Raw genomic sequence first — 27985 nt, 5'->3', positions numbered from 1 at the left:
CACTAGTGTCAGCATTCAGACATTCAATATCACCTCATAAATTCATATAAGTCAGAAGATTCTCTTTCCTAAGCCATAGAAAATATCCTATGCCTGTAAAACAGCATTTAAACAGCTGGGTTTTTTTCTGTCCTCTTTTGTTTGGTGTGATAAGTAAGGTATACTTTCAGGCCACTATACAGCTGGTTGGTTTCTAGCCCTCATTGTAGTTTTCAAAATATATGAATAGTTTAAAAATACAACACTGATGGTATTCAAATTAAATAACAATTTAAAAGTATCTTTCAAACTATTGTACGTGCCATCAAAAATGTTATCCGTGTAATTCCAAAGATGACTTCCTTACTATTGAAATTATGTCAAGGGATTACTTTGGACTCAGGGAATTACAGGGAAAAAAGGCCAAGAAGGGTAATTTGAATTCTCAACAATGGCAGTGCAGAGTTATTGGCAAGACAACAACAGGCTGCTTTTCTGTACTTTGGACGATATCGTAACTTGCTGGTGGAACCTGGAAGAGGTGCATAAATTATTAATCAGAAAAATAGTGGAAAAATGAGCACACTAGAGAAACTAATATTTCATCTCTTTTAGGATCAAAAAATAAGTGTTCTACATTTAGGATGAGGAAGTAAGACTGACTGCATCCCACTGTGTCTGCTACTCAGCAGTCCTTGCACCTGTATTGCTGTTCATACACGGCCAAGCTCTAGCACACAACGAGAGATGCACATCTTGTAATAATCAAACAGTTCAATCTAAGACTCATGTTTAGAGAAAAATAATTAAAACAGGACAGCTGTGCAAAGTAACTGTTGGAAAGCAGTATTCAGGAAAAAAATGAGCTTTGGCAACTGAAGAGCTTGCTGCTTGGAGGATCTGATAGTGGCAGAGGAGCATCACGAGAAAAGATGTCATTTGGGCAATGTGCAGCCCGCCTGTCCTTCCTGGCCCACAGAATACTTCATCAGTGAAAAACAAGTAAACTAAGCATGCCTATTATCAACACTTACTATAAGAGGAAGTACAGAAGTTAGACTAGGGGAGATCAGTGACCTGGGTTATCATTTTGCACCTCTTGACACACATGACAAAACTTACCATGAATTCTCTTTAAAACAGCCTTGGCTTTTTGTGGGGAAGATGATCAGGGATTAAAGCAATGAGAATCCAGGCAACAACCTAGTTAAAATGCCACCCTTCCAAAATGCATTAAAAAAGCAACAGTAATCTCACTTTAAAGGAAGTCAGAGAGAACAGAATGCTCTGTAAGCATTCAGGAAATTACAAACGAGAACATGAACCGTGGCAGGAATTCAGTCCAACAGGATGGTGTGCTTACAAACCCCCTTGTGTCTGAGGAACGAGAGCCTACTTTACAGGACTCTCCCCGGGAGCCAGCCGTTGTTTGCTTGATATCTAAAGCAGATTCTTCTCCATCCCTTAAACACGCCCCTGCCCTATAACCTCTCATCTAGCAGTTATAGCAAGCCTTTAACATTTGGATTTAGTACATCCCGTTCAAGGCACAAAAATCTTTAAAAAGATCATCATATATTGTAAGGAATCTCTCCCTTTCTCTCTCAAAAATAAAAGGGAGTTAAAATTGTGGAGACAGTGCTCTCGCAGGAGAATGAATATTTGGTACATGAGCTCCGAATAACTCCGAGGGATACAGCAAGGCTGTGGGAGGCCCGAGGAAGCTTAAGCAAGCAAGATAAGAAGAAGCTGGAATTCACTGAGTTCTGAGAACTGTAGACTGTTGGCAAGCTTTCGAGGTCAAGTTCTCTCACACCTGTGCTTAACCAATTATATGTTAGTCACTAAGGGTCTTCAAGACAAGTATCCAATCATGATATGCCAAATTGTTGTAGGTGTGTGTAAGCAGTAGTATATAAGGAGTTAATGCTTTGCAATAAATGGCTTTTTGTCTGATCATATTGATCTCTGAGTCCATTCCGCGGCATAAACTGAAGAAGAAATAACAAATGTTACTTTAAAAGTTGTGCTACAGTAGTTGCCATGCATTCACATTCTGATTTCTGACGAGCTTCTGCAAGGTCACTATCTCCTACAGCATAAAGATTAGCTTTGAAGGAGCAGCTTTCAATACACAAGTGTTAAAGGTGAAAAAATCCCAAATGCAGCTATTTCAGCTGTGAATCATCACTCACTGTAGCTGTATTCCCACCCTATAACAACATTTCCTTCATAGACTCATCTCATCTTTCTGCCTCAGAAAACAGGAATGAAATAATTTGGAAATAATATTTCTCTATTTTTGCTGGTTTAAGAAGATTACTTAAATGCAAGAAACTTATTATTTTGCAAATTCATTTCATCTGTTTTTCTCATGCATTTCTGAAATTGATACTGGGGTCCAGGACAGAATACAACAGAACTTACTAGTGGTAATATTTTATTAGCAGTCTCTGGCATTAGCAACTTAGCACAACTGTGGGATTTTTTTTTAATTGTTATTAGCTATTGTACATTTACATTTCAGAAATAACTAGTACATTTCTCTTCACAGATAAAGTTTTTATTTAATAGTTGTGTAATTAGAGATACTATATGTGTATAAATGTAATAAAAATACAGCAATGGGTTTTGTTAAATAAAATTTGTGTGTACAGAGTTGAAATGCATACAGGTAGCGTATTTGTTTCTGGAAAGATACAATGAAAGGTTATTTTGAAGCTCTATACTACATTTTGCATAAATATTTCAGAAATTGCTCTATTAACTATGTATTCAGGAAAACAAAGACAAAAAAACCCACAAAACAAACAAACAAAATGCAAAAAAAAACCCAAACAAAAAAACCCAAACAAACCCAAACCAAAACAGTCTTCAGAAAACTCCATGCTAAAATGTAAATGAGACAGGACCATGCCTTTCTGGCTACTGTAAAATGAGCCATTGCCCCCTTTTCTCTGATGTCTCTTTCAGACCACTCCCCCCTCAGTTCTATAAGGGTAAAATAACCTTAACTTCTAAATTAAAAATATATTCTTGAATCACTGATTGTTTCACATTTACTTCCCCAGATACTTTGCAACATTCTTTATTCTGTGATGTGCAGTGCCTAAGACACAATGCATTCTGTGCAAATCACTGAGAGAAGAGCAATAGCAGTGATTTTAATTACTGTCATATCTCATAAAGTACCTGTGAAAACATTGTACTATATTGCTGTAATTGTTCCACTGCTTATAAAGTATTATAGAAAATAGAGTACTAACTATTTTTATCTCAAAACCCCCTGTATTCCACTGCTTAGTGCAAAAAGATGAAAAATCATGTTTTTTTTATCAAGATGCGTATGTGGGGTTAGGAAGCTTGCGCTACGCAGCTGAATATGCAGGTTCAGCACAGTCACTTGTATACTAATTTAATTAAACAAGTCATTAGTCAACTGTTTTCAGCCCTAAGCAATGGTAGCATTTATGCTTGGGTCACTTGTCCTAATTTCTTCTCACTGAACCACAGTGACATTGTCATAATTAAACCATAGAATTTTAAGTGTGAGGGCAGCTGAAGAAATGGTATCTGCTATTGATTTCTTGATGCCATTTTAATTTCTCTTCCTTCTTCTATTCTTTTTTTATTTTCTTTGATTAGAATTGTTTGCACAGACTGATTTTTTTATTCATTCCATGCAGAAGTGTGTCCTATACAGCATTTCAGTTTATTAATAAACTTCAAAATCACAATAATAGTTAGATTTTGGAACACAAACCGAAAATAAATTGCTGACTGTCTAAATTCCAATTCAGACCAGAAGATTTTTTATTCTTCTGCTCATTCTTGAATTAGCTGACACTAACAATAATTTTCATGTTTTCCTCAGTAAGTATACCATTTTTTTTAAAAACAGATATTATATTAATAGTTAATATAAATACTGTATCAAACCAGCTATCCATTTCCTCCGGAACAGAAGAGCCACTTAGATCTCAGTCATTTCCCAGTCTGATTTATCCTGGAAACTCCTGATCAGCCCACTGTGGTCAGTCCTATCAGGAGATGGCAAGCAGCGAATTCCAGTCTGGGTGACTGTAAGATTTAGCGCTAACACCAGAAGTTAGCAATCCTGTCCTGCCTCTCCTTTTGATTTCAAGTGGCACACCCAAAGCTATAGCCAACAGTAATTACTAAAGAGTAAGATGAATTACAAAAAACTTCCCATTTATGATGGTTAACCTTAAAAACATAAACCCCCATGACCTTACTGCAGTATGCTTCCCCTGTTCACAGTGGGAAAGCAGAGTTTTTGATACCTGTGCTGTGTTCAAGCTGCTGTGTACAATGGAGTTCTGCACTGGAATACCTACAGTTTCCACAGTGAAGACATTCAGGTTTTTTTTGCTGTGTGATTGCACGGCATCTGAGCAGCTGTGCTGTCTGGCAAAGGTACTGCTTATATTATAATCCACCTGCGCTGGGAAACTTATCATGTTTCCTTCATGTACTTACGTTCTCAGAGAACCTACAGAGAGCTACATTAGAATTAAAAATTGTTCCTGCTAACATTTCTGAACTACTGATAATGATTTTTTTTGTGTGTGTGTATTTTTCATTTATGCCTATTTTAAGAGCAGATGTTCTCTGATACAAACCGAAACAGTCACATAGGAACATCGACTGGGAAATGGTCTCAGCTTTACTGATTTAAAAAAAAAAAAAAAAATCAGACATTTGTAAAGTTGAAAATAAATAAAAGTTTCATTGAAGTTATCCTAAATAACAATTATTTTTCTGATGCTTTTTACAACACCAAAGTAAGGCTACAAAAACTCTCTTTTGGGAAGAATTCAGTTCCCAAAGAGCATGCTTGCTCCTTCAAAGTCCCACAGATTTTTAGCTTCACAAAGCAACTGCAGACTAATCAAGCTTTGGCATTAAAAGAGGGGAAGGATGGCTTTGAAGGTGCATTCTCTTGGTGATGAATGTGAGATACTAAACAGAGTAGGCTTTAAATTAACTAAATATGTTAGACAAAGTGACTTACAGGCTCAACAGCGCAAGTACCACTATCTCATCAATTAGGGCAGTCACTCCAATTTCAAGGCAGTCCTATCTTTCCGTGCATGTGAGCAGCCTCAGGTCCAAGCAACTGCTATTTTCCACTCTATGACAGAGCCTTATGTGGCTGGCAGACAGCCGCCAAGCTTTCTCATCTGTGTGTATTTTCCTTTTCAGGGCTAAAAACACAGGCTGAAAAGCAGTTACAGCTGGGTTTTGGTTTCTTTCTATTTCGATGCCATTGTGTTTCTCTGCCTCACCAATTACCTGGAACATTTTCACATGGTCCTTCTAATTATTTGAGCCTGCTAAAGAATGTATTTCAAACGTGTATTTGCATACAAGGGAAAGTACTATCCAGCTTTTGTCCCTCAAAGATTGCACATGTGCACCATAAAAAATTACATCACTGACAAACATCACTGAAGTGTCATTTGCGTTTAAAAACACACTGCACTTTGGATATAAAGACCAAGATTAAAGTGCAAACTTCCCACTTAAGACCTCAGGGAAAGAGAGATTACATAAAGCCTGTCAAAAAGGACTTTTGCTATTTTACAGTTTCTTGAAGTTGGTAACTTTATGGCCGTTTAAAAAAAAATTACAAACGAAGATCACAAATATTTGGGTTCAGACAGGCCCACAGCTACTGTAAAAGCGGGCGAGGAAACAACAGCGGGCTGGGCTCCAGAGTTGCTTCCCTCCACTCCCGACAAATTTAGTCAAACAGTGAAAAAATATGAGAACGAGAGACAAAAGCCATCACGAACCTCTCCGATGAGTAACTAATTGGTGCTAAACACACAACGGCTTACATTTAATCTCGTTAATCACCAGGCACGGAAAGAAGCGTGAGAGTCGCTCTTCGTCACAGCCCTGGCCAGCCGGGCTGAAGGGGTGGCTGGGGCTGCCCCTGACATTGACCCCGGCCCTGGGACGGGGCTCACTCGCCCCGCCCACGGCGAAGCCCTTTCTCCTCGCTAGTGGCCCCGGCTCCCGCCCATCGACCGCTAACCGACGCTTCCCTCGCAGCTGCCGGGCCGACGAGGACGAACGTGGAAGCAGCGCCGGACAGTCCAGCAGCGAGGGGAATGGCAGGAGGGGAAGGGGTTGCGGCGTCTGGCTGTCTCTGCGCGGGTTACCCTCAGAGCCGCCCCTCGGAGCCGCAGCGGAAGAAGCCAAGCCCGCGGACCGTGACCTTACCTCATCCGTTCGCCAGGGAGTTACGAGAAGAACGGCATCGTTCGTCCGCACAGAGTGCTCGGAAAGAAACATACAAAACCGTGGGAGAAGGCCCAGTCCCGGGTTTGGGGCTCCACTTTGACAAACGAGTGTACCACTGGATCATTTTAAATACCTGTGTTTGCTTTCTAGATAGCTAAAACTTCCCAAAACTTTTTTTTTTTTTAAGAAGAGTATATAAAAGATTAAATTACATTAAAACATACAAACTAAATCCACTACTGCATGAAAAGCAAAGGTAGCATGAATATATCTTAGGAAAACACTTCAGGGAACAAACTGCTTTCATCACTGCCCCAGAGAAACCCCATGGAACCACGCGCAGGAGGCGTAGGACTAAGCCCTACACACCACAAATGCCTCTGCTCTGCTTTCCTGAACTAACAGATTGCCTAAACAGATTCTCTTTTTAAATTTTATGCCAAAACAGATCTGTAACAATTAAAAAGTTGCATGAGACAGTCCCTCCAACACATGCCCACTCCACCTTAGCTGCACCAGCAGCAAAAGCATGGTTAAATGACACAGAAATTGTATACACCCTGAAGAACATGTCTTGGGGAACAGTTCTGTTTCATGCTGAGCCCATCACACAGACTTCAGCCATCCCAGCAGCAGGTGAGGGCTAGAAACACTGCTGCTTCTCTTGTATTTTGGAATGTCAGAAATCCCTATTCAAAGTTGTCCACTTCCTTCACTTGTAGTTTTCATTGTGACACTGCATGCCAGAAATCCTGCCTGAACACAGTGCAAGTGGAAAAGCTGAACCCTCGCATACGCATCTGTAAGCAGAAATATAAACACATAAATGTTCATATGCTGACATGGCAGGCATATGCACATCCTTACACGTGTTTACAAGCAGTCCTGAACAGGGAGGGTGCCCCTCACATCACAGATTGGCAGCCGGACACCCCCACAGCTCCTGGGGGGAGGAGGAAGTCCCCAGACCTCTGCAGCTAAAGTTTTAAACCTACAAGGTGCAGTTACTGGCTCAGCTCTTACCTTCCAAGCAGTGTCTAGACCGGGAAGTGAGTACAACACGAACGCAATTCCTATCACCACAGAGGTTTTGCTGCCTCCGCTTAGAAGGGCAGAGAAAACTCTGGTGTTTCACCATGCATAGAGTGTTTCAAAAGGAGACTGAAGAAAGCATCTGGCAACCTCCCCCATTCCCCCTCCCCCCCTTTGGTTGTTGGGGTTTTAAAGGGGTTGATGGAGGAAGATTTATCCACTACTGGGGGTGCCCGGATCAGACCTTGCTGCTTCTGGCACTTCAGGACTCTGAGGAAGGACAAGCACACCACAACAGCCTGTGCCAACACAATGCACCAACAAAGTACAGATAAATCAACACGCTTTGAGTAAAGAATTGCTTTGTGACTGTCACCAAAATCTTCTAGATCCAATAGGCCTCCTCAGTGTGAGTACATTCTCCTCACCTACACTTCAGAAGTAGTCGAATGAAAGCAAACCAGCCATCATGTATTGCTCCTGACACTGTACAAAGACATCAAAGGAACCCACAGAATTAGTACCATACTGGTGACAAAATACGTCTTGGCAGCTAGTTCTATGCATATGGTTTTCTGCAGAGGGGGTAATGCTTGGTAGTGTAAGCCATACATCACTGCATCCACCAGAAGTCTGGCTGAGTAGATAGAGCTTTTTATTTTCTGATTTTGTCTCTAACAGTATCATTATCTCCCAAGACATACTTAAGATACTTGGCACTGTCACATACAATGCAAAATCAATGACATTAGCTAGAGTATTAGAGGAAAAGCAAACAAACATCACCACCACCACCATCACAGAAAGCGAGCAGAGGCTGAACCTGCCAGATGGGAATTCCTTCCTGGTGCTAAAAACTTTCGCATAAAAAGAAACAGTTTAAAGCTGAGTTCCATAACTGCAAAAAACTGCCACGTTTATGGGAAATGTCACCATTCACCGGAAGTCCTCATTGAAGGTGTTGTGGGATGCACTGTTCTGACAACCTCCTGAGAGGTCCTTGGTCCTTGCCTCTCTGACCTTCCAGGGGCAACGGACCTCACTGGCTCACTGGCACCACTCCAGCACAGAAAGCTTCTTGTGAGAGCCTGAGTATTGTAAGCATCCAGCAACCAGACAGGTTCTGGTAACAAAAACCTCCCTAATCCAGAGTCTCTCCAGACATTTGAGAGTTGTTTTGATTTACATATGGAGGTTGGAAACTCTCTCAGCACTAGGAGGGAGGGAACAACACAGCTGATAAATGGAGTGAAAGCAAGGGCAGGATTCAGTCAGCCTAGGACACCTGGACAGTGGCTGAAGGACCAGTGAACAACTCCAGGTCCCCACTGACACCACGAGCTTCTTGCCTGCATATGCCACGATTCTCACCTGGCAAGCCTCTGAAAGAGGGTCACTACATATGAAATAAAATCACAAAAGGCGCACAATACTTTGATAAGGAAGAGCTCTAGAAATATCAGTTATATACACTAGCAGAGTACAAAAGCAACCATTATAATCATCCCAGGACTTGTTAGCTTGTGTTACAGATACTGTATGTGTATATCTGCATATGCACAGACACTACAAAGTCCAAGGATCATAATTGTGTACCTCTTCCAGATTAGAAAATTACCACTGAATACCATCTTTCACAAGATTAATGGTCACTGTGGTGGTATCACACTATACATTTTCCATGTTTTTCAGTGAGAAACCTACACATTACCTAATGTGTTGCATGTGTCCCCATTCTGACAACACAGTAGTTCAACCCACTTGCAGCTCAAACCTTCACAGCAAATCCCATCCGTACCAGAAGGAAACAGAGTGAGCTCTCTACAATGGAACAGACCAAATTTGTATTTTTTTCATGAGAAGGATGTACATACATACTCTGCTTTGCTCTGAATGTCAATTTTGCCCACAGCTTTGAAGCACAAAAACGCTTCTGCTAGGTGCTCCTATGAACAGGAAGGCACAAAATACAGCATTAACAAGCCATCTTATTCCTCCTGTAAGTCCTCCTCTAGGTTTTTGTTCTAAAATCCACTAATAAAAACTTTTTCCTCTGTGCTTATTCATGCACATATCTGCATGATTTATGTTTCTTTGTAGCCGAACCCAGACTTTACATTTTCCCTTTTTAAACCCTTAAGTAATTTGTTTTCAGGATATTTTCTGTTGTGTTTTTTTAATTATTTAAAAATCTTGAGCTTCTCCTTCAGAAGAGTTAAATTAGTTTCCCACCAGTGTTCAAAAAATTCAACAGCAATATGAGGTTTTCCCCACCATTAAGAAACCCAAAGAATGTAAATGGGACAAGGAAGAAAGATCAAACGGGTGACAGAAATGGAGGGGGGAAAAAAAGTCCCCTTATAACAATCAACAGAATAGCAAAAAAAAAAAAAAAGGAAAGTGAAAAAGTCACCCAGAATACATGACCATGTAAGCATGGGCACTCTTGCAGAAAACCTAGTCAGCAATCCAAAGCCATAGGAAATTTAAATTAGAGTTAAGGTACACAATAGCAGAGAAATCTGTGAGATAAAGGACCTGCTCAGGTTGCAGGTATACTTACTCTAGATCTCTTCAGATTTGCAAAGGAACTTCATTAGTTTTATTAATTTTTTTCTTAAATAATTAAGAGATTCAAGAGTATCCACACTAGATGGTAAAGAAGATTAAGTTTTTTTTCTTTAATCAAAATATCCATATGCACATGCTGTATCTTCCAAATGATAGGTGGACTTCCACTGCTTATTACCGACTTGGGGTGCATTCTGCTATAGTAACTCATGCACAAAATGCTCCTGCTACATTTAAGGAACATTAAGGCTCTACCAGACACAAGCAAGAATCCCCTGCATTACAGTAAAAGCACACGTGTTTAGCCAGGGCAGTTCTGAGAATCACATGCTGATAAAGGGTTTCAGCAAACACACAAACTTTGCGCTTGGTGACATCAACCTCCACTTTATGTGCAGCCGACCTGATCTGGCACCACTGTGTTGGTTCATCCTTCTGAGTGGGCACAAGCAGGCAACCCCCAGCCCTACATGCCTGGCACTGCTCAGGAGGAGGGATGGGGCCAGGAGGCATGGAAGGAGCCCCGGCATGGGTACTGGGGGCCATGGGCCTGTACCCTCTTCCAGAAGCCCCATAATCTCTGGGCTTTGGAGAAGGTGACAGACAGCATGGTTCCATGTGTGTGGCTTACCAGCCCGCATGAACACAATTCCCAGTACTGGCTATTTCCAAACACACATTAATTTTACACGAAGACATCTTTTCCACCAGCCAACCCCTCCAGCTACTCAGCACCCCACACTCGGCCTCCCCGAGGAGAAGCTGTGCTCCAGGTAGCACAGCAGCTTTGCTGGGGACAAGGAGACCACTCAAAAGGGGACACAGAGCCACCAGTGGCATGACATAGCTGCAGCAGCAACATGAAGTGTCCCAGTGGCCTCCCCCTCTCAAGAAGGGGCAGGTGCAAGAGGAGAAGCTGCCATCTGCATGCAGCAGCATGCAGACATGAACAGCCAAGATGTAAAACCTGGCTTTGCGAGGGGGGGTGGGGGTGGTGTTTGTTACACAGAACTTTGTGCATGAACTACACTACCAAGTCTTGTGGCTTTAAAGAAATGCACCACATACCAGTAGGTATTAATAATAAAAATATTTTAATTGCTAAATTAAAATTGCTGATTTTCACCAAGAAGTTTGGGTTTTTCTGTTTGTTTTTGTTTTGGGTTTGGGTTTTTTTTTTTTACTTTGAAAAGCAGCTTTTGCTGAAATTGAATTCAGCAATTCCACAACCTAGGCATCAAAAAAGTACGTGGAAGTATGGCTCTTTAAATAGTCTTCTGTGGCCTAACACAATGAAAAATGTCTTTTAAACATTTTCATAGACAAACTAACTTGGTGCTACAAATATCAAGATTCTAGCACAAAAACATATGACATTGTGCAAAGGTTGTGTTCAAAACTAGCTGTCAAGGGAAAAAGTAAAGAAGAAAAGTGTGGCTAAGGATTTTTTTTGTCATTTTAGAAATAATGCTTTTCACTGTTTAAAAATGCACAAAGGGATTTCAGTAACACAGAGCACAGAGAGAAAAAGAAATACAGATGCAGTCAGATTTTTAATAGTTTTTGTGGTACCACACATAGATAAGAAAAGAGTAAGTCACACATCTAGAAGAAGCCATTTAAAACACTGATACTTAACAAAGGGTATTTCTTTTTGAGCATGGCTGACACAGATGAAACAATAAGCTGAATTTATCAGACTGCTATTTCCATTTTGACTTTATAAGCTGTAGTTACTGCTGCTGAACAGAAAGCTCCTTTCTACACTTTTTTAGAGAAAAGGTAAAACCAAAATGCTTTCAATTTTTTTTTTGTTTTAGAATTTTTTTAAAATAGTTTCATTCACTAAATATTCAAATTGTTTGCTTCAGTTCTTTTTCGTTTGCAGGTGTATTTTTGTTACAGTTTCTTCGACTAAATGAGAAACTTGATTACTAAGGTTATAAGTCAGTATATAAAAAGCCCTCTAGCCCTGGAAAACAAGATGGAAATGGGTGCCAAAATGGAAAGTTGAAAAAAATTGCTTTGGAAATACTAGCTTGCACTTTGTTTATGTCCACTGTTTCTTTTTGTACAAGGCAGTTTTACAAAACACTAAGAGCAGAACCACAGAATCGAGGAATGGTTTGGGTTGGAAAGGACCTTAAGATCATCTAGTTCCAACCCCCTTGCCATGGACCTAAAGTCCTGTGCTTCAAGTCAAATGATTTACCCCTTGATTACTACTGTCCACACAGGAGATTAAAAATACTTGTATTTTACCAACTTTCCATAAGTCAGTCTGATAGGAAACACAATTACTTCATCTGTTCAGATAGCTAGAAGATCATGTGATAAACATTTAAAAATACCTCCCAAGACCCCCAAAGCCCCAGCTGAGCTTTGCACTTTCTGCTTACAGTCTACTGCTCTTGTCTGCATGCGGTCACCACCACAGGCAAAACTACACCAAGAATGGCTTCTGTGCAGTTAAAAAAAAATTCTTACATCAGAGCACAGTGTCATCCTTGGTACAGAGCTTCTCTGTGCCCCAGTTTGGCAGAGTGAACACCCGCTGAACAGGCACTGCACCTGAGCAGAAGCTAAGCTGGTCCCTGTTTTGGGGGCTGCTGCTGCAGAGGGCAGGAGCCCTGGGACACCCGCGCTGCAGCTGTGCCCAGCAGCACACATGGGAACTGTTCAAACTGTTGCATGTCTGAACATGTCATGAAAGCACAGCCAGAGCTGTGAAGTAGGCCATGGCGGGGCTTCTGACGAGGCTCACAGTCTCTGGAGCAAAAACCAAGAAGGGCATCTGAACACAACACTTTACTAGGGCAAGCCAATACCCAGTGACAGTTACTTCTAAGGGCAACTTCTTCTGCCAGAAATAATGTCTCTAGTGATGCTCTTGGAAAAGCCTCACTTCTGTGTTAGTAAGATAAAAGTCAGAGCAGAGATGAAAACCACCATCCTCTCTTTGGGGCCCCAGCAGAGTACATATGCGCTGTTTCATAGAAACTTTGGATTCAAAACCAAACATACACAACACACTCCACAAACCTTTCAAACCAAGAGTGTGACCACCTTACCTTGTTGTTTCTGAGGGAAGTACTAGGTGGGCAAAGGATAGAACAGGAAGATAAATTGTTTTTTGTACCCCTTAGGGGCTGGGCATCAATGCTGCAATTTGAAAGCTGTCTTTCCAAAAGTCACGAGATAAGAAAAAAACAGATATTAGGATTGCAGCCATATGTGGGTGAGCAAATACGTTAAAAGGAAGCTTTTCATGAAGAAATGGATGAAAGACTTTCAATGACAGGAGAATAACATTCTTATCATATCTACTCTTACTGGAAAGTAGAGAAGAGTGGAGGGAAGAGAGGAGAATCCTCCTTGAAAGATCTGGAAATGCTCCAGCACTAAAAAAGAATTCACTACATTCAGTACACAGTACAGTTTGTAATGATTCTCTTTACACACCTTCTTCTGTACTCTAAACATTTTAAAAAATCAGGTAAATCATACCAAAGACCCAGATCTGTTAAATTACCTGTTTCTGAAACACAATGTGAAACAGGTAGGAAGAACCCTTTTTGCAAAATAACAAGCAGCAGCAACAGCGTGCACTTTTCCAAATGCCAAGCAAGGAAACTCACCAATGGCCAGGTGGGGCAAGTAACACACACAGGGATGTGGTTGCCATTTTTTAGATTAGCTAGCCCATCTGCAGGTCAAGTGCCTGCTTCACTTCCAAGCCACACACAATCTCACACAGAAAAACAAAGTCAGAATAAGGAGGGACACAGTAACTACAGACATGCGAAGTGCTTTCCCTGATATCCCACTATGTGAAATAAAAAAGCCAGTGCCCATTTTCATATCCCAATTAATGAAAGGCTGCCAACCAGCTATATGTGCTGAGAAACCAGCAGACGCATGATGAAAAGCTGCATTTTACAGAAATATGGGCACAAGTATGGTGTTGCTTAATGTGGTATTACAGAAGGAAAAATAAGAAGTGTAAGGCATCCAAAGACACTTGAAAAGAGGGCAGAAAAGGGAGGAAAGGTTTTCAGCTGTGTACTGAACAGCAGGGCTTGTGGACCAGCCATAACTTTCAAGATGCTAACTGGAGGCAGAAGGGTACAGGTGATTCTTTGTTTATCATCAGGAACTAGAGCTCATTTCCCAAGGCAAAGTGACATCTCTTCCTGTCACATATGGTGGTGACTGAAGCTTTCTGGCTGTATGGGGAGAGGATTCTCTGAGGATTGGAGACACTAAGAAAGCATTATTTGTTTATACAGAATATTAAAAATTAGAAGTCTGCTAGAGAAGAGGACAGGCAAATAAGAGGTAGAAGAGTTAAGAGAACAAGGGGATACACTTAATTCCTTTCCTTGAGGAGTTATTTCTGACACCAGTGGAACCTCAGCATCTCTATTTCAGGGGCTCAGACATGAAAACTCATCCAATGACTGACACAAACAGCTCCTCTTAGCATCAGAGAATTGTTCACGTTTCAGTTTCAGAATTTCAGTTCCCTTTTTAATGCGTAGCAAACTGGACACTAAGCACACCATGACACTGTCACGGGAGGTCCATCCCACTTACATAGTCACTGGCAGTTCTGGGGGAGAAAAGGCTTCACCAATGACTACACTTTACGTCCAGCCTTACTGATACTACAAACACTAAAATAGTAATTTGCATACTGTGCAGTCACCTAAATACTCGATCTCATTCTTCAGAAATCCTGAAAATAGAACTGTGTTTGTCTCAAAATAATTTAAGTTAATTAGCAGAAAATATCTTTGACAGGATAATTTGCTAACACATATTTTTAAAGTGCATTTCTTCCTTTAGATTTAATAGGTTTATGTTTCACCAAGGGTGTCCTTTATAGTCTATAGAACTGGAGATGACATGTTGCATGAGCTTAGTGAACAAATGATGGTTACAATGAAAAGATTTATGGTGTTTGTTCTCTAAAACTATTCTGATGCTTTCAGCTTTTCATACATACGCACACATGTACAACACCAATTTATTTTAAACCTGCACTTTGCATCCCTATCACCATACCTGTGAGAAACAGAGCAGCTGAAACAAACTTTTGCATGCCAGAGTCACATTTGCTGGAATTTGGAATGTGACAGAGCCCCAGAGGTTTGGCCAAAACCCAGCCCTGCAGTGAGTGCCCTTAGGTGACGCCTGTGCCAGAGCCAGCATGGGAGCATAAAAAAAAAGCATAATGCTTCTGCTCTGCCCACTCCATACAGATCAAATGGATCGTCATCACCCTGTTCACAGTCAGAGGAAATGTACTAAGGTGAGGTTTTCTGCTAAGTCTTATATACGTAGAAAGGCAAAAGCTAAAGTGAAGAGGAAGATGTGTGTGTACAACAGCACTTGCTGCCTGTGCCTGATGCATGTTCCATACATCGCACATCTCCAGGTAAAAGGCTGCTGCTGTCAAAATCACTACTGATATGAGGCAAGGTGCAAGAATGGGTTTTGAAAAAGTTCTGACGTAGCTTGAGAATAAAAATCAGAGTAAGACAAGAACAATTACATTTACTAGCCTCTTGTGTGGCTGTCTGACTTCCCATTCCAGCATCTCAAAAAATATCTACATTGCCTACATTTAATGAAACAACTTTAATTCTGAACAGTGGGACAGTTTTATACAGCACAGAAAAATTCTGCTCGTTACCTGCTTTGAATGTGGCTTGCTTATTGTCAGCATCTATGAATATATATATATTTGAATAAGAAACATTATTCCACTTGTTACAAAAACATACAATAAGTTAGCACAATTAATTTTTAAAAGCCTCTCTCGATTTGCACTATCACACCTTCATAGAATATCATGAAGAATGAAGAAATGAATTTTCATTTTCATGTTACACCTAGTAAGCATAATTACTCTGATAAATTAATTACAGAATGTTTCCCAAAATGTGTACATGTAATTTTGAAATACACTTAAGTCTTAAGCAGTGTTTCTTCTGAGTTTTTTTGAGTAATCTTTAGCACTGCCATCAGCAATTTTGGTACCTAAATACAAGAAGATACACAGAGTAAACTGAACAAAAGAACCTAGATCCAAGATATCTGCCTGCCCAGCAGTTACCAGAAAAATAGGCACTACCCAGAAAACATTAACTTTGCTAAGTGGTCACCACACAGCACCAAACATTTGTTCCCCAAGAAGCATAGTAATTTAATAAAGACAAGCTAATTAGCTCTAGAAAGGCTTCAAAGAAAAGGGCAGGATATGAAAATACAAAAATGAAAGATAATGAAATTTAGCTACTTCAAGTTAATTCTTAGAAACTGCATTTGAAGAGATCTATACAGAGCAGAAACTCACATTAATTCCTAATATAATATGGCTGTCGGGGGCTCTGACAGGGCAACTGAATGCTCTGCCACTTTTCTGGCATGGCACTGGGAGCAGGGAAAGCATTTCTTAGATCTCTAAGCTTGGCAAGCACACTGGCATCATTAATCAATATGAAAAGTGGATAGCTGTGCAAAAACAAAGAACAACCCTAAGAAAAAATTATTGAACATTTACAGGCGAGAAGCAGGCATTTTACCATAAAAGAAGGCAAAGACAGTTTCTCGGCTTGCCCCTCTCAAACAGCTTAGTAGCAGCATAGGAACAGTAGCACTGTTTAAACAGCCACCCTGACGAAAATCTTCACTAGTGTCAGCCTGCAGGTCAGCATTACAGAACTCTCCATTTCCCTGACACCAAAACCACCTCATTTACGTGCTCATCAAGTAAAACTGTCATATGAAAAATTATGTAATTGAAAAATTCAATTAAAATTTTCACTAAAAATAAAACCAAACAATAATTAAGTCTTGCCAAGGTCCCCAGTGATGTAGCTGACCAGGCTAGCCCTGCTACCACAGTAGCCAATCTTCCAGTAACATTTTCTCTCAGACTGGCAGGGGACGCTGTTTCTGGAAATGATCTTTGTGCTTCGGGGAGACCACTGGGCAAGAAAAATGCATGACTGATCGTCTAACAACATTTTTAGACGCTGGTGACAAGGTATGTATTACCTAGTGTGTTTATTACACACATCTAAAATCTCATCTGAAAACTGTCTTGCTAACCACGTTTACTAACTTTCTGCACCATAAAGTGGAAGACTAATTTATAGAATACCAAAAGGTTACATGTTAAATCTTAGCAGCTGAGAATCTCTCTGAGAATCCGTACAAGAAGTTACAGTCAATTTTAGGTCAACAACCTGAACTGCCAGACCCTGAATGAGCAGCTGCAGAACCTGCTTCAGGAGAGGGAACCAGCTCAGGTCTCCCTTCTGTTCTTGCCCTCTGTCCTGGTTTCAGCTGCAACAGTTATTTTTCTCCTTCCTAGTAGCTGATGCAGTGCTGTGTTTTGGCTTTACTCCAAGAACAATGCTGGTAACACAAGGATGTTTTAGTTTTGCTCAGTAGCACTTACCCTGATCAAGGACTTTTCAGTCTCATGCTCTGCCAGTGAGGAGGAGCACAAGAAACCATGAGGAAGCAGAGACAGGACACCTCACCCAAACTAGCCAAAGGGGTATTCCATACCACAGCACCTCATGCCCAGTATATAAACTGGGGTGTTACCCAGAAGGGACTGATTGCTACTCTGGTCAGGCTAGGTATTGGTTTGCAGGTGCTGAGCAATTGCATTGGGCCTCACTTGTGTTCATTGTTTTTTTCCCTTTCCCTTTTTAGTTTTATATTCTCTTCCCTTGTCATTTCCCTTATTATTAGTAATAGTAGTAGTTTTGTATTATACTTTAGTTACTGAACTGCTCTTATGTCAACCCATGGGGTTTACATTCTTTCAGTTCTCCTCCCCATCCCAACTGGTGGGGGAGGGGAAAGAAAAGGGGGTGTGAGTGAATGGCTGCGACAAGCAAGGGTGTCTGCACCGAAATGAGGCAGAACAGACGGGGCAGAAATGTTCTCACATAGAAAGAGGAATGAGACTGCTTCTTGGATTATAAGCACTGATTACTTTCCTACCCTGCAGCACTTTTCAGCAAACTTTTCATTGTTACACACTTCCTAACCTTCTGCACTTCTGATCTTCCTTATGTCTTTAGTCCTCAGACCGTTTGGAAGTTTTTTCTGCTTACTTTGTTTACAGTAAAAAGCCACTGTATTCCCTCTTTATTTCACTCCCTCTTCCCCCTGCTCCCCTTAACTTCTTATATGCTTTTAGGAATACAAAATATATGGGAAAGTTGGAAAGTTGACGAGAGTCACTCTGATATTGCTTCTAAATTTCTACCAGCAAAAATAACGTCTTTCCATATGTGATATGACTGAAATAATGGTATTGAAGTGGTATAAATAAATGGCTATTTCTGTCATCATAGTTCCATACCCATCATTATACACTTCCATTTGCTTCCTGTTTATCTTTCTTTTCAGACATTGACATTAGTATTGTTGCAGACAAATCCTCATGCATACAGAAAACCAAGGGATTAAATAAAGCACTAACCTTCACTGACAGGACTTGCACAGTCTTCAAGGTTCAACAATATATTTTCATCTCTGTCATCTGCACCTGCTCCCAGAAGCATCCAGCTCTCAATGTTTTCACTTTCAGATGCCAAACTCTCCTCCTCTGAGCTATCATCTATTATCAGCACTTCTTGGATGTCATGAGCTCCAGCAGAACTAACTGGGTTATGCTTCCCACTGGTGCTTTTCATTTGCCTTGAAATATCTATGCCTGACCCAGCAGGATACAGGGTATTACATCCATCAGCTTTGGCATGATATGGCGTGGAAGATCTTGGATGCGTATGTATTTCGCCTTGAGCTACAAAGCTTCTTAACTTCACTGCTTTGCTTTTGTAAACGCTGTCTTCATCTGATGTATCAGACAAGACAATGATCTCAGAGTCATCTGAAACTTGAATACAAGGCACAGACTCAGTGATGTTCTTGTTTGCATGCTGTTTCTCAGTTAGAACTGAACTATGACCAGTAACTCTTGAAAATCCTGAAACTTCAGCTTCCTCATCCATTTCCATTGTGCCAGTTTTCTCAAGATTCTGGGAATAGTGGATCTGGCTGTAGAGATGAAATTCCACCTCACTGTCAATGCCATCACTGGATGACTCCTCGCGATAAAGTTCATCTTCATACATCTTAATAGCCTCAGCATCTTCATATCCGAAAAACATTCTGGAAAGTGAATAGTCCATATCCACAAAAATTACAAAGGTTATATCAGAATGGTCACAAATGTATGCCCAAAACCATATTTCAAATTATACCTTTCTGAAATCCCTATAGTTAGTCACAGAGTTCTGCATACAGAACATAAAACTGAGCAGATTTAACAGCTACAACAATGAATGCTCAATTTTGTAATAGCAAAAGCTACTTAAGGGTGCATTTGCTTTAATCTTAGCTATTGCTTTAAACTCAACTACTTTGTTTTCAGAAAGTTGCCCTTAATATGCTCTCAGCCTCCAGAGTTCCTCTCCATCCTGTGTTCAAAACCAGGGTACCTGCATGGATTGGGAGCCAAATGAGTGTCTGAATCAGAATTTTATTTTTTCCACCAACTAGTATTAATTCTGGGTACTTCACAACTCTGTAACTTACTTACTTTGTAAGTAAGGTCTTATACACATACCTGAAAGACAGCAAAAGAACAGTCAGCAGTATTTGACAGAAGCAACTTGGAGCCTATCTGCACCTGGGCTGTGGATTCACAGGTGTACTTCAGGATTTATTCCTATGATGAGAAGTGCTAGGGCACTTCTCAACAACACCCAGACACACTCTACATAAGCTCAAGTCTGAATATAGCATAAAAAAAAAAAGGATAGTAAAGACAGTATGAAAATCTGCAGCCTTCATACAAACTACCATGTCACACTGTCCCACCATGACTTAAGAACTGAGTTACAATGCCATGAAAATGCAATTACAATGCTTTTAGAACTGGGGAAAATATACCTGCAAACAGTATTTGCCCAGTGCAGCATTAGCTATGACATCTCTGTGCTGCTACCAGTTAAGCAATAATTATCTAGAACCTTTAAAGGCCCTAGTGCATCTAGAACTAAAGCCCCAGTTTCCCTGTTCAGGTACACAGCAAGACCACTTTTTAAACACGCGCACTTTAGGAGCTGGCTGATGGGACAAAATTCACCCTCAGCAAGTTTGCAGATGATGCAAAACTGTGAGGAGCAGCTGATGCACCAGACAGTTGTGCTGCCATTCAGAGCTTCCTCAGAAGACTGGAGAGGTGAGCAGAGAGGGTCCTCATGGAGGCCAACAAAGGTAAATGTAAAGTGGTACAAACTGCTGCCAGGAGAGCAGGTTTGTAAAAAAAGATGTGGAGACGGGGCAAGTTGACCAGAAGCCAGTACATTCCCAGGACAAAAAGCACCCTGGACCTTTGAAGAACATTGCAAGCAGGGTGAGGGAGGTTATCTTTCTGTCCTAGTCAACGCTCCTGGGACCACAGCTGAAGTGCTGTGTACAGCTCTGGGCTCTCCAGTGCTAGAAAAAATGGACATACTGGAGTGTGGCAAGGGACTACTAAAACCATCAAGAGACTGGACAATCAGTCATACAAGGCCATGCTTAGCCTGCTGGGACTGTTCAACTGTTCATCCTCAAGAACAGGAGGCTCAGGAGGATCTTAACAATGTACATAAACACCTGGGGAGGGGGGGTAAATAAGACAGAGCCAAGGCCTTCTGAGCAGTGTCCAGCAAAATGATGGAAGGCAACAAAACAAAACAAAACAAAACAAAAAAAAAAATGAAATTCCATTAACACATAAGAAAAACCCTTTTCACTCTGCTGCACAAGAAGGCTGTGAAGCCTCTGCGGTTGAAGATGTTCAAAAGTCAGCTGGATATGGCCCTCAACACTCAGCTATAGGTCACCTTGCTTTGAGTCAAGGGGGCTGGGTAAGACAACTGCTAGAGGTTCCTTCCAACCTCAGCTATCCTATGATCCCAGCCAAATGGCAAATGCCTCTAGAGTTCACTACTGCTCCCTAGCAAGAAAGGGAATCCAGGAACATTCTGAAGTTACTTTGTTTAATTCACAGGATACCTTATTTCATTTATATGATCACATCATGCATGGAGGAGACAATAAGAAGTATTTTCTCTGAAAAGCCTATCTTTATTTCTGTATTACAGTTACTCCTAGGGAAGCCAACAAGCTTTTTTAGAAAGAAAAACTATCGGATGGAAGTTCAGTTTTTTAGTTGTGGAAGTAAGTTGCATGGCATTGTTTAAATTCACATACGGATACACAAGTACAAAGATCCAGATTCAGGAGCTTTCTATAGAAGTAATTTGTGTGATGATGATATTTAAAGAACCCAGAAGCTGTTATTGACAGCTTTCTGTGCACACCCTGCAAAAGACCTTCCCTGGTCTTGATAGATTTGACAGCGTTTGTATTTCTGTTATACCAGAAGTCAAACTAAAAAGGAAAACACTTCTCCCAAGGAAATAAACAAAGCAAAACCACATAAAACATGAGCATGCAAGCAGGAAAATACAATACTTAGAGACCATCCATATGCTGTACTCTTTTCTGTTTAGGCTTCCAGTAGGTCAGCATGCCTCATTGAATCTCACCTGCCCAGCTAAAGAAGTCACTCTGATAATCACCGGTTTGAGACCACATCTAAAGACCATCAGAACCCTAGTCATCCACACACATGCTTAGCTCTGCTACCTCTTAATACACTCAAACTGGTTTCTAACCTACAAGTACAGTCCTAAAAGTGGAGGTTACGGAATCTGTTTTAAAAGCTCTCCTATCCACAGAGCAACTGTAACCTGGAAACTTTTGCACCTGCCAACATAGAATTCAGCAATAACATGGGGATAAAGTGGATATATCTTTATTTGCCAGACTCTTTTCCAGAGTTCTTATCTGTTCTTAGATAAATATAATATCTATCATGCCAAATAAAATATAAAAGAATTAGGTCAGAACTTTATGGTAACAGACACAACAAACCTATTTTATACCAGTTCTTAGGATTAGACAGTGTAGATAGGAGGAAAAGGTAAAACACTGGTCAGCTGAATGACTGTAGATAGTTAAAAAAAAAATAGGACAGAAAAGCATCTGACAGACCAAAGCACCCATATTTAAAAATTTCTCTCAACTTTAGAGAGAACCTAACAACTTTAGGTGGGATTACTCATTCAAACAGGTCTTGGCCTATTCCCACCCACAGGGTGAGAATAAAAGCAGAGATGGCTCCAATCAAACACATTTACAAAGAAAAAAGAGAGAAAAGAAGCCTTTAGTAATGTAGGAATTTAAAGAATCCCCCTGAAGCATTCTGCAGTTTCAGTGATACTCAAAAAGCAAAGTTCATTTAAGCACTCCTTCCTGATCATTGTCACCCACTGGATAAAGTTACACTAAGTAGGTACCTGACAATGGCTGAAAATATGCAGCTAAACAAGACTGCTGGATCAGGAGTGTCAAAGAGCCCCTGAGGAGCTGACTCAAGGACACTTCACAGCAAAGACAAGAGTAAGAAGAGGAAGCATGGCACTACACTCACTTTGATCTATCCTCCACAGAAGCTCAGGTCAAACAATGGCTCCTCCTCTCAGGTCCATGTACATCTGGAATGATGAAGGGCTCCTCCTCTTGCTCAGTAGGTATGGCAGGCCACTGGAAACAGGAATAATCAAACCATCAGCATCACAACACAGCCTGTTGAGAGAGTTCTGCTATTCACCAACATCAGATTTAGGCAATAGCTATTCCCTACCTCTTCATCACAGAGTGAGAAACACCTTTTTCAAGTATCTGGAATCAAAGCAGAGAAAAACACTGCCTCTAGGAAAGGAAGAGGAGCTTGACAGACAAGGTTTTGCTGAAACAGTCCCTTACTGTATTTCTGCTGATACTCAGAGAGAGAAAGATGTATGCGACTGTCAGTCTTCAGCAATTTAGATTTCCTTTCACTAGTGAAAGGCTTGGACTATGAGCAATTGCCATCTTTGCTACCAGTCAGACCATAGCAAATATATCCCTCGTATATGATGTTAAAACCACATTAAAAATAATAGTCCTGCACAGACTAGCCAATCTGATATGTAATACAGGCTGCAGGAAGCCTAAAACTGTTGTATCATAGTCAGGAATTGGCTTGCCTTACTTTCAAACAAGTCCCAAAATTTCAAATCCTAGGTGATGGGAGACCCACATCCCTTCATCAAGAGAAATCTCATTCCTATCTGAACCCAGAACACAACTTTCCTTAGAAGGAACCTGACTGTCTCTCTGGTAGGCCATAAGTAAGAGCAGTTTAGATTAAGTGCTACTCTTGTTAAAACAAAATTAAAAAACCACAGCTACCTGAGTTTCTTTTAACAATTTCTGAACAAAACACCACATGGCTACAGGTGGAAATAGCAGGAGATAATTTTCCCAGATCATATACAAAGACTGCTTGCCAGCACTTCTCATCCAATCCCTTAAAAGAACAATATCCCACACTCGGATAAAATAACCAAACTTGGCAAAAGCACAATACAATCAGAAGGGAGGTGTGGATGGCAACTTGCAGGCAGGGAGAAAAGCACAGTGCAGTTTGGGACACTCAGATGTAACCTACATGCAGAAGGGCCTTGGCATAAGAGGCAGTGAGATGCCCAGGCCAGTCCTTCCCATGCCATTCCTGATCCACAGACTTGTTTCTTCTCCGTTTTCACTCCTCTTTGCTGCTGCTTAACTTCTCTGCTTCTGCTGACGCTATTTTTCAACTCTCAAGATCTGTCAGAGCTTAAAAGAAAAAACTCTCAAACAAACAAAGAACAAGTAGCAAAAAAGATTACTTTTAAATCCTTTGCAAATATGACTTTTCAGACAAGAGTACTATTCGCATCACAAGTCATCAGTGAAGTCCAGATATTTCTCATTCTTCTTTCTCTCTGCTTGATCTTTGCAGTAATGTAAAATCTAACACTTCATTACATGCTACATAGAAAATACAGTAACAAATATATTTTTTGCTGTCTTGGGAGGTAAAAAGACAAACAGAGCCCTACCATCAGACTTTGTAACAGACAGGAACAACAGTGAAATGGAAAAGAAAGCCTTTTTAAAGGAATTGCCATTAGCTTCCTAAACCCACAAGCATCTACCAGAGCAGAGGTTCACACACACATCAACAGAATTCAGAGCAGTGTGCAGACTACACCTTTTCTCTTTGGTCCTGTTAGTCCTATACATTAACTGCCCAGTGCTTCAGACTGTTAGAATACTGCACAGGTTCAACCAACATGAAATTGATAAAGAACTTTAATGTTCAAATGCAGTTAAAGGAAATCTTTCCTGTCAGCTGCCATAACCGCTTTTGTACCTGAAGAACTGTCGTGTTTAAACCTCTCCCTCTCTCACCACCCTCTCCTCTTTCTTTCCTTCCTGCACTCCCTGCTCCCGGAGGGATGGGGAGAATAATCAAAAGAATGTAACTCCCACAGGCTGAGAAAAGAACAGTCCAGTAACTAAGGTATAACACAAACCACTACTGCTACCACCAGTAATAATAATGATAAGAGAGAACACAAGGGAAGAGAGTACGATACCACCCACCAAAATGAGCCCGAGCCAGAAGAATGAGCCCTTCTGGGTAACTCCCAGTTACCTCCTTGGGCGTGATGTGCTGTGGTATGATACCTCTTTGGCTAGCTTGGGTCAGGCATCCTGTCTCTGCTTCCTCCCAGCCTCCCCTCCTCCCTGGCAGAGCATGAGACTCACAAAGTCCTTGGTCAAACATTACTTAGCAACAACTAAAAACATCAGTGTTATCGGCTGTGTTCCCAGGCTGAAAGTCAAAACACAGTGCTGCACCAGCTACTAAGAAGGAGAAAAATTGACTGCTACTGCTGAACCCAGGACAGTATCTTTTGGCAGAAGTGGCATACTTCTACTTCGTGAGAGACAAGCAATCAAAACTATTAATTGTTATGAAGCGCAGCACCAAAATGAAAATCACTTCTTTGTTCTTCTTGCTACCATAGGAACATACTCAAATGTCAAATCTGAAGGCATTAAAAAAAAACCAAAAACAACCCAAACCCCACAACAATATATGTTCGTTATGAAAGCTCAATGTCAAAAGACAGTTTTTGCCTTCACCTGTGTTGCATTTCTGTAGCAAACCCATAGCACATGAGAAAGTAGCAGTTTCCACGTGCCACCTGAGGTCAGACATGCAGTCACCAGAAACCTGGAGCTGCTCCCTGCACTTATGTGCTCTATCTAGGGCATCACCCTTACAGTGAAACATTTTAACATCTCACGAAGAAGATTCAGGGCAGGCACACCCTCGGTTTTCACACAGAAAACCCTGACAAGTATGTACAGTAACTATCATCACAGCTTCAAGTAACCAGAAAAAGGCAGGGATCACCATAAAGCTAATCTAATGGTGACATTTGCCGCTAGTTAATGTTGGCTACACTTTGTTACTTGTTTCTTCCAAGTATAACTTGTGTTGTTCTAGACTGACACACAAAACTCATTTCCATGTCAAATTGCTGTATGTTTGAGAAAATGCTGTATGTTTCTTTTTCATACTCTCTTTAAATATAGAGCAAGTAAGTGTAAAGGAAAGGAAAGCTTTGAAGAGGTTAATGTTTTTCTAGTGACAAGCTATACCTTCAGGAGATCACGGGAAAAAATCTTCTACAGCCAACCCTGGAAAATAACAAAATATTGCAAGTTTATTTCAAGCATTTTGGGAGATTTTCTCCCCTTTAGTGATTTTAACGGTAGCTGCACAAACATCCTCAAGTTAACAAGGGCGCTTTTCCTTAGACCAGCGCCGAGTTTAGTCTGGTGACGTAGACGCAGCTGTGCCAGCGGAAAACACCGACCCCGAGTACCCGGAATTGCGAGCGGGACAAAACGAGGACCCAGCTCATGCCGGTGCCGTCCTGCTCTGAAAAGGTCTGGGCGGCAGCGTTCCGCTGTCGGGTGCAGGACCTCCGCCCGCCACCGAGGGCCGGGACACGCTATACCGAAGACACGACACTAACGCAGTGGCTCGCACATATCTTTAATGGCACGGAAGTTCCGGACACCGAGCACAGCAGGCGGGCGGGCACGGCCCTGCACCCCGCCGGGAGGCGGAACCAGCGGCGGCACAGGCCGCGGGTAGGCCGCATCGGCGGCGGTACGGGAACCGTGCTGAGAGAGGCGGCGGGAGCGGAGCGGCCCTCACAGGAGAGCGGCGCGGGCGGGCTCGGCAGGCGCACGGACAGCAGCACTCCCGGCCGCGCAGGATGGCAGGGGAAAAGTTAAGGGGAAGGGGCAGGCGCCGGGAGGGGGGTCGGCGGAGCACCGCGGAGCAGCAGGAACCGGGTCAGGGAGGGGGGAGGTGGCAGCCCGGGGACCGGCCGGGCGGTCCCAGCACCGATCACTTACTGCCTGCCGCACCGAGACACGCCGCGCAGGAACCGGTGGCCATCCGCTCCGCCTGCAAGCGGCATGCATCCGGCCACGCCTCGGGCAGAGGGGTGGGACCGGGGTCGGGGCGGGCACCGAGTACTAGTGCTGTAGCGGCCGGGGCAGGCCTACCTGTACCACCTGCGTGGGAGCTGGTTCTGGCGAACATGGCTGGGTGTGTCCCGGTCGCGGTACACCCTGCCCGAGCGGCCGCGCGGTGCCTGGCCCTGCCTGGCTCGTCGTGGAGGGCGAGAGGGGAGCGGGGCTGGGTCTGGGTGGGGGCAGCATGACACTGAGGAGGATTCACGGTGAATTGGGTGTGTTACAGTTCCCCGTGTGGTCGGAGAGGTTTCCACTGGTCCGTCCTTGTACTTGAGCTCCGGACTCTTACAGGCCTGCGGGGATCCCCATCGATGGACAGGAGAGAGTGAGGGCAAGGGAGAAATCTCATGGGTGGGAAAAACAAGGAGCGTGCAGTCTCACTTCTTGCAGTTTTCTGCTAGTAAACAACCCCTGGACTGGCTGGCTTCATAACCACCATACTGATGGCACCACTTGGTTGTATACCTTTATTTCTGCTCCCTGTATGTGACCGTGTGGACCACAGGTCCATCCCGAGCAGGGATGGGGCCCTTGCACACCTCCATGTGCTTGTACCATGACAGATGCACCAGAAGGAGTGGCTGAGGAAGATGTGGTGTCTTTGCAGGCCAGCCAGGGAAAGGAATTGCACTCAGGCATGACTTCCTGGGGTAAGCAGAAGGCTGGCTCTAATAAATGGTTTTGAATATCATAGAATCAGCCAGGTTGTAAAAGACCTTTAAGACCATCAAGTCAAACCATTACCCCAGCAGTACCAAGGCCACCACTGAACCATGTCACTGAGGGCATCGTCTACATGTTTTTTGAACACTTCCAGGGACGGTGATTCAACCACTTCCCTGGGAAGCCTGTTCCAATGCCTGACCACCCTGTCTATGAAGAAAGTATTCCTAGTCTCCAGTCTAAATATACCAGGCACAGCTTGAGTCTGTTTCCTCTTGTCCTATCACTTGTTGCTTGGGAAAAGAGATCAGCCACCTCCTGGCTCCATCCTCCTTTCAGGTAGTTGTAGAGAGCAATAAGGTTGCCCCTGAGCCTTCTCCAGACTAAACAACACCAGTTCCTCCAGTTGTTCCTCATCAGACTTGTGCCCCAAGCCTTTCACCAGCTCTGTCGCCCTTCTCTGGACCTGCTCCAGCACCTCAATGTCTCCCTTGTAGTGAGGGGCCCAGAACTGAACACAGGATTCAAGGTGCAGCCTCATCAGTGCCCAGTACAGGGGGATCATCACTGCCCTGGCCCTGCTGGTCACACTGGTGCTGATACAGGACAGGATGCTATGGCCTTCTTGGCTGCCTGTGCACAAGCTGTCTCATGTTCAGTTTTGTCAATCAGCAGCCCAGGTCCTTTTCCATGAGCAGCTTTCCAGCCACTCTTTCCCAAGCCTGGAGTGTTGTATGGGGTTATTGTTGACCAAGTGTAGGACCTGGCTCTTTCCCTTGTTAAACCTCATAACACTGTCCACAGCCCATCAATCCATCTTGTCCAGATCCCTCTGCAGAGCATTCCTGTCCTCCAGCAGATAGTTTCATTAAAATATCCTGTA

The 27985-nt window shown here is 42.3% G+C and overlaps 1 protein-coding gene across 2 annotated transcripts in view; it reads right to left on the bottom strand.

Annotated features, from left to right (window-relative positions):
• ZCCHC7 (zinc finger CCHC-type containing 7) overlaps positions 1–26522 on the bottom strand; it is a 117352-nt gene extending 90830 nt beyond the window's left edge. The window contains exons 1-5 of one of the 2 annotated variants that reach the window (XM_031051784.2): positions 26470–26522; positions 25549–25587; positions 23501–23667; positions 22439–22551; positions 18368–19059 (exon numbers count right to left, since the gene is read on the bottom strand). In XM_031051784.2, the coding sequence (XP_030907644.1) occupies positions 18368–19058 (691 nt within the window). In that variant the 5' untranslated portion in view covers position 19059; positions 22439–22551; positions 23501–23667; positions 25549–25587; positions 26470–26522. Of the gene's footprint in view, positions 1–18367; positions 19060–22438; positions 22552–23500; positions 23668–25548; positions 25588–26316; positions 26394–26469 lie in introns of those variants that run through there. The other variant, XM_005152449.3, reaches the window with a different exon arrangement.
• Positions 26523–27985: the final 1463 nt, after the last annotated feature.

The sequence above is a fragment of the Melopsittacus undulatus genome, chromosome Z (assembly GCF_012275295.1).
Source record: "Melopsittacus undulatus isolate bMelUnd1 chromosome Z, bMelUnd1.mat.Z, whole genome shotgun sequence".
Lineage (NCBI taxonomy): Eukaryota > Metazoa > Chordata > Aves > Psittaciformes > Psittaculidae > Melopsittacus > Melopsittacus undulatus.
The sequence above is the reverse complement of the archived record's forward strand: the minus strand, read 5'-3'. Positions and strand labels throughout refer to the sequence as shown.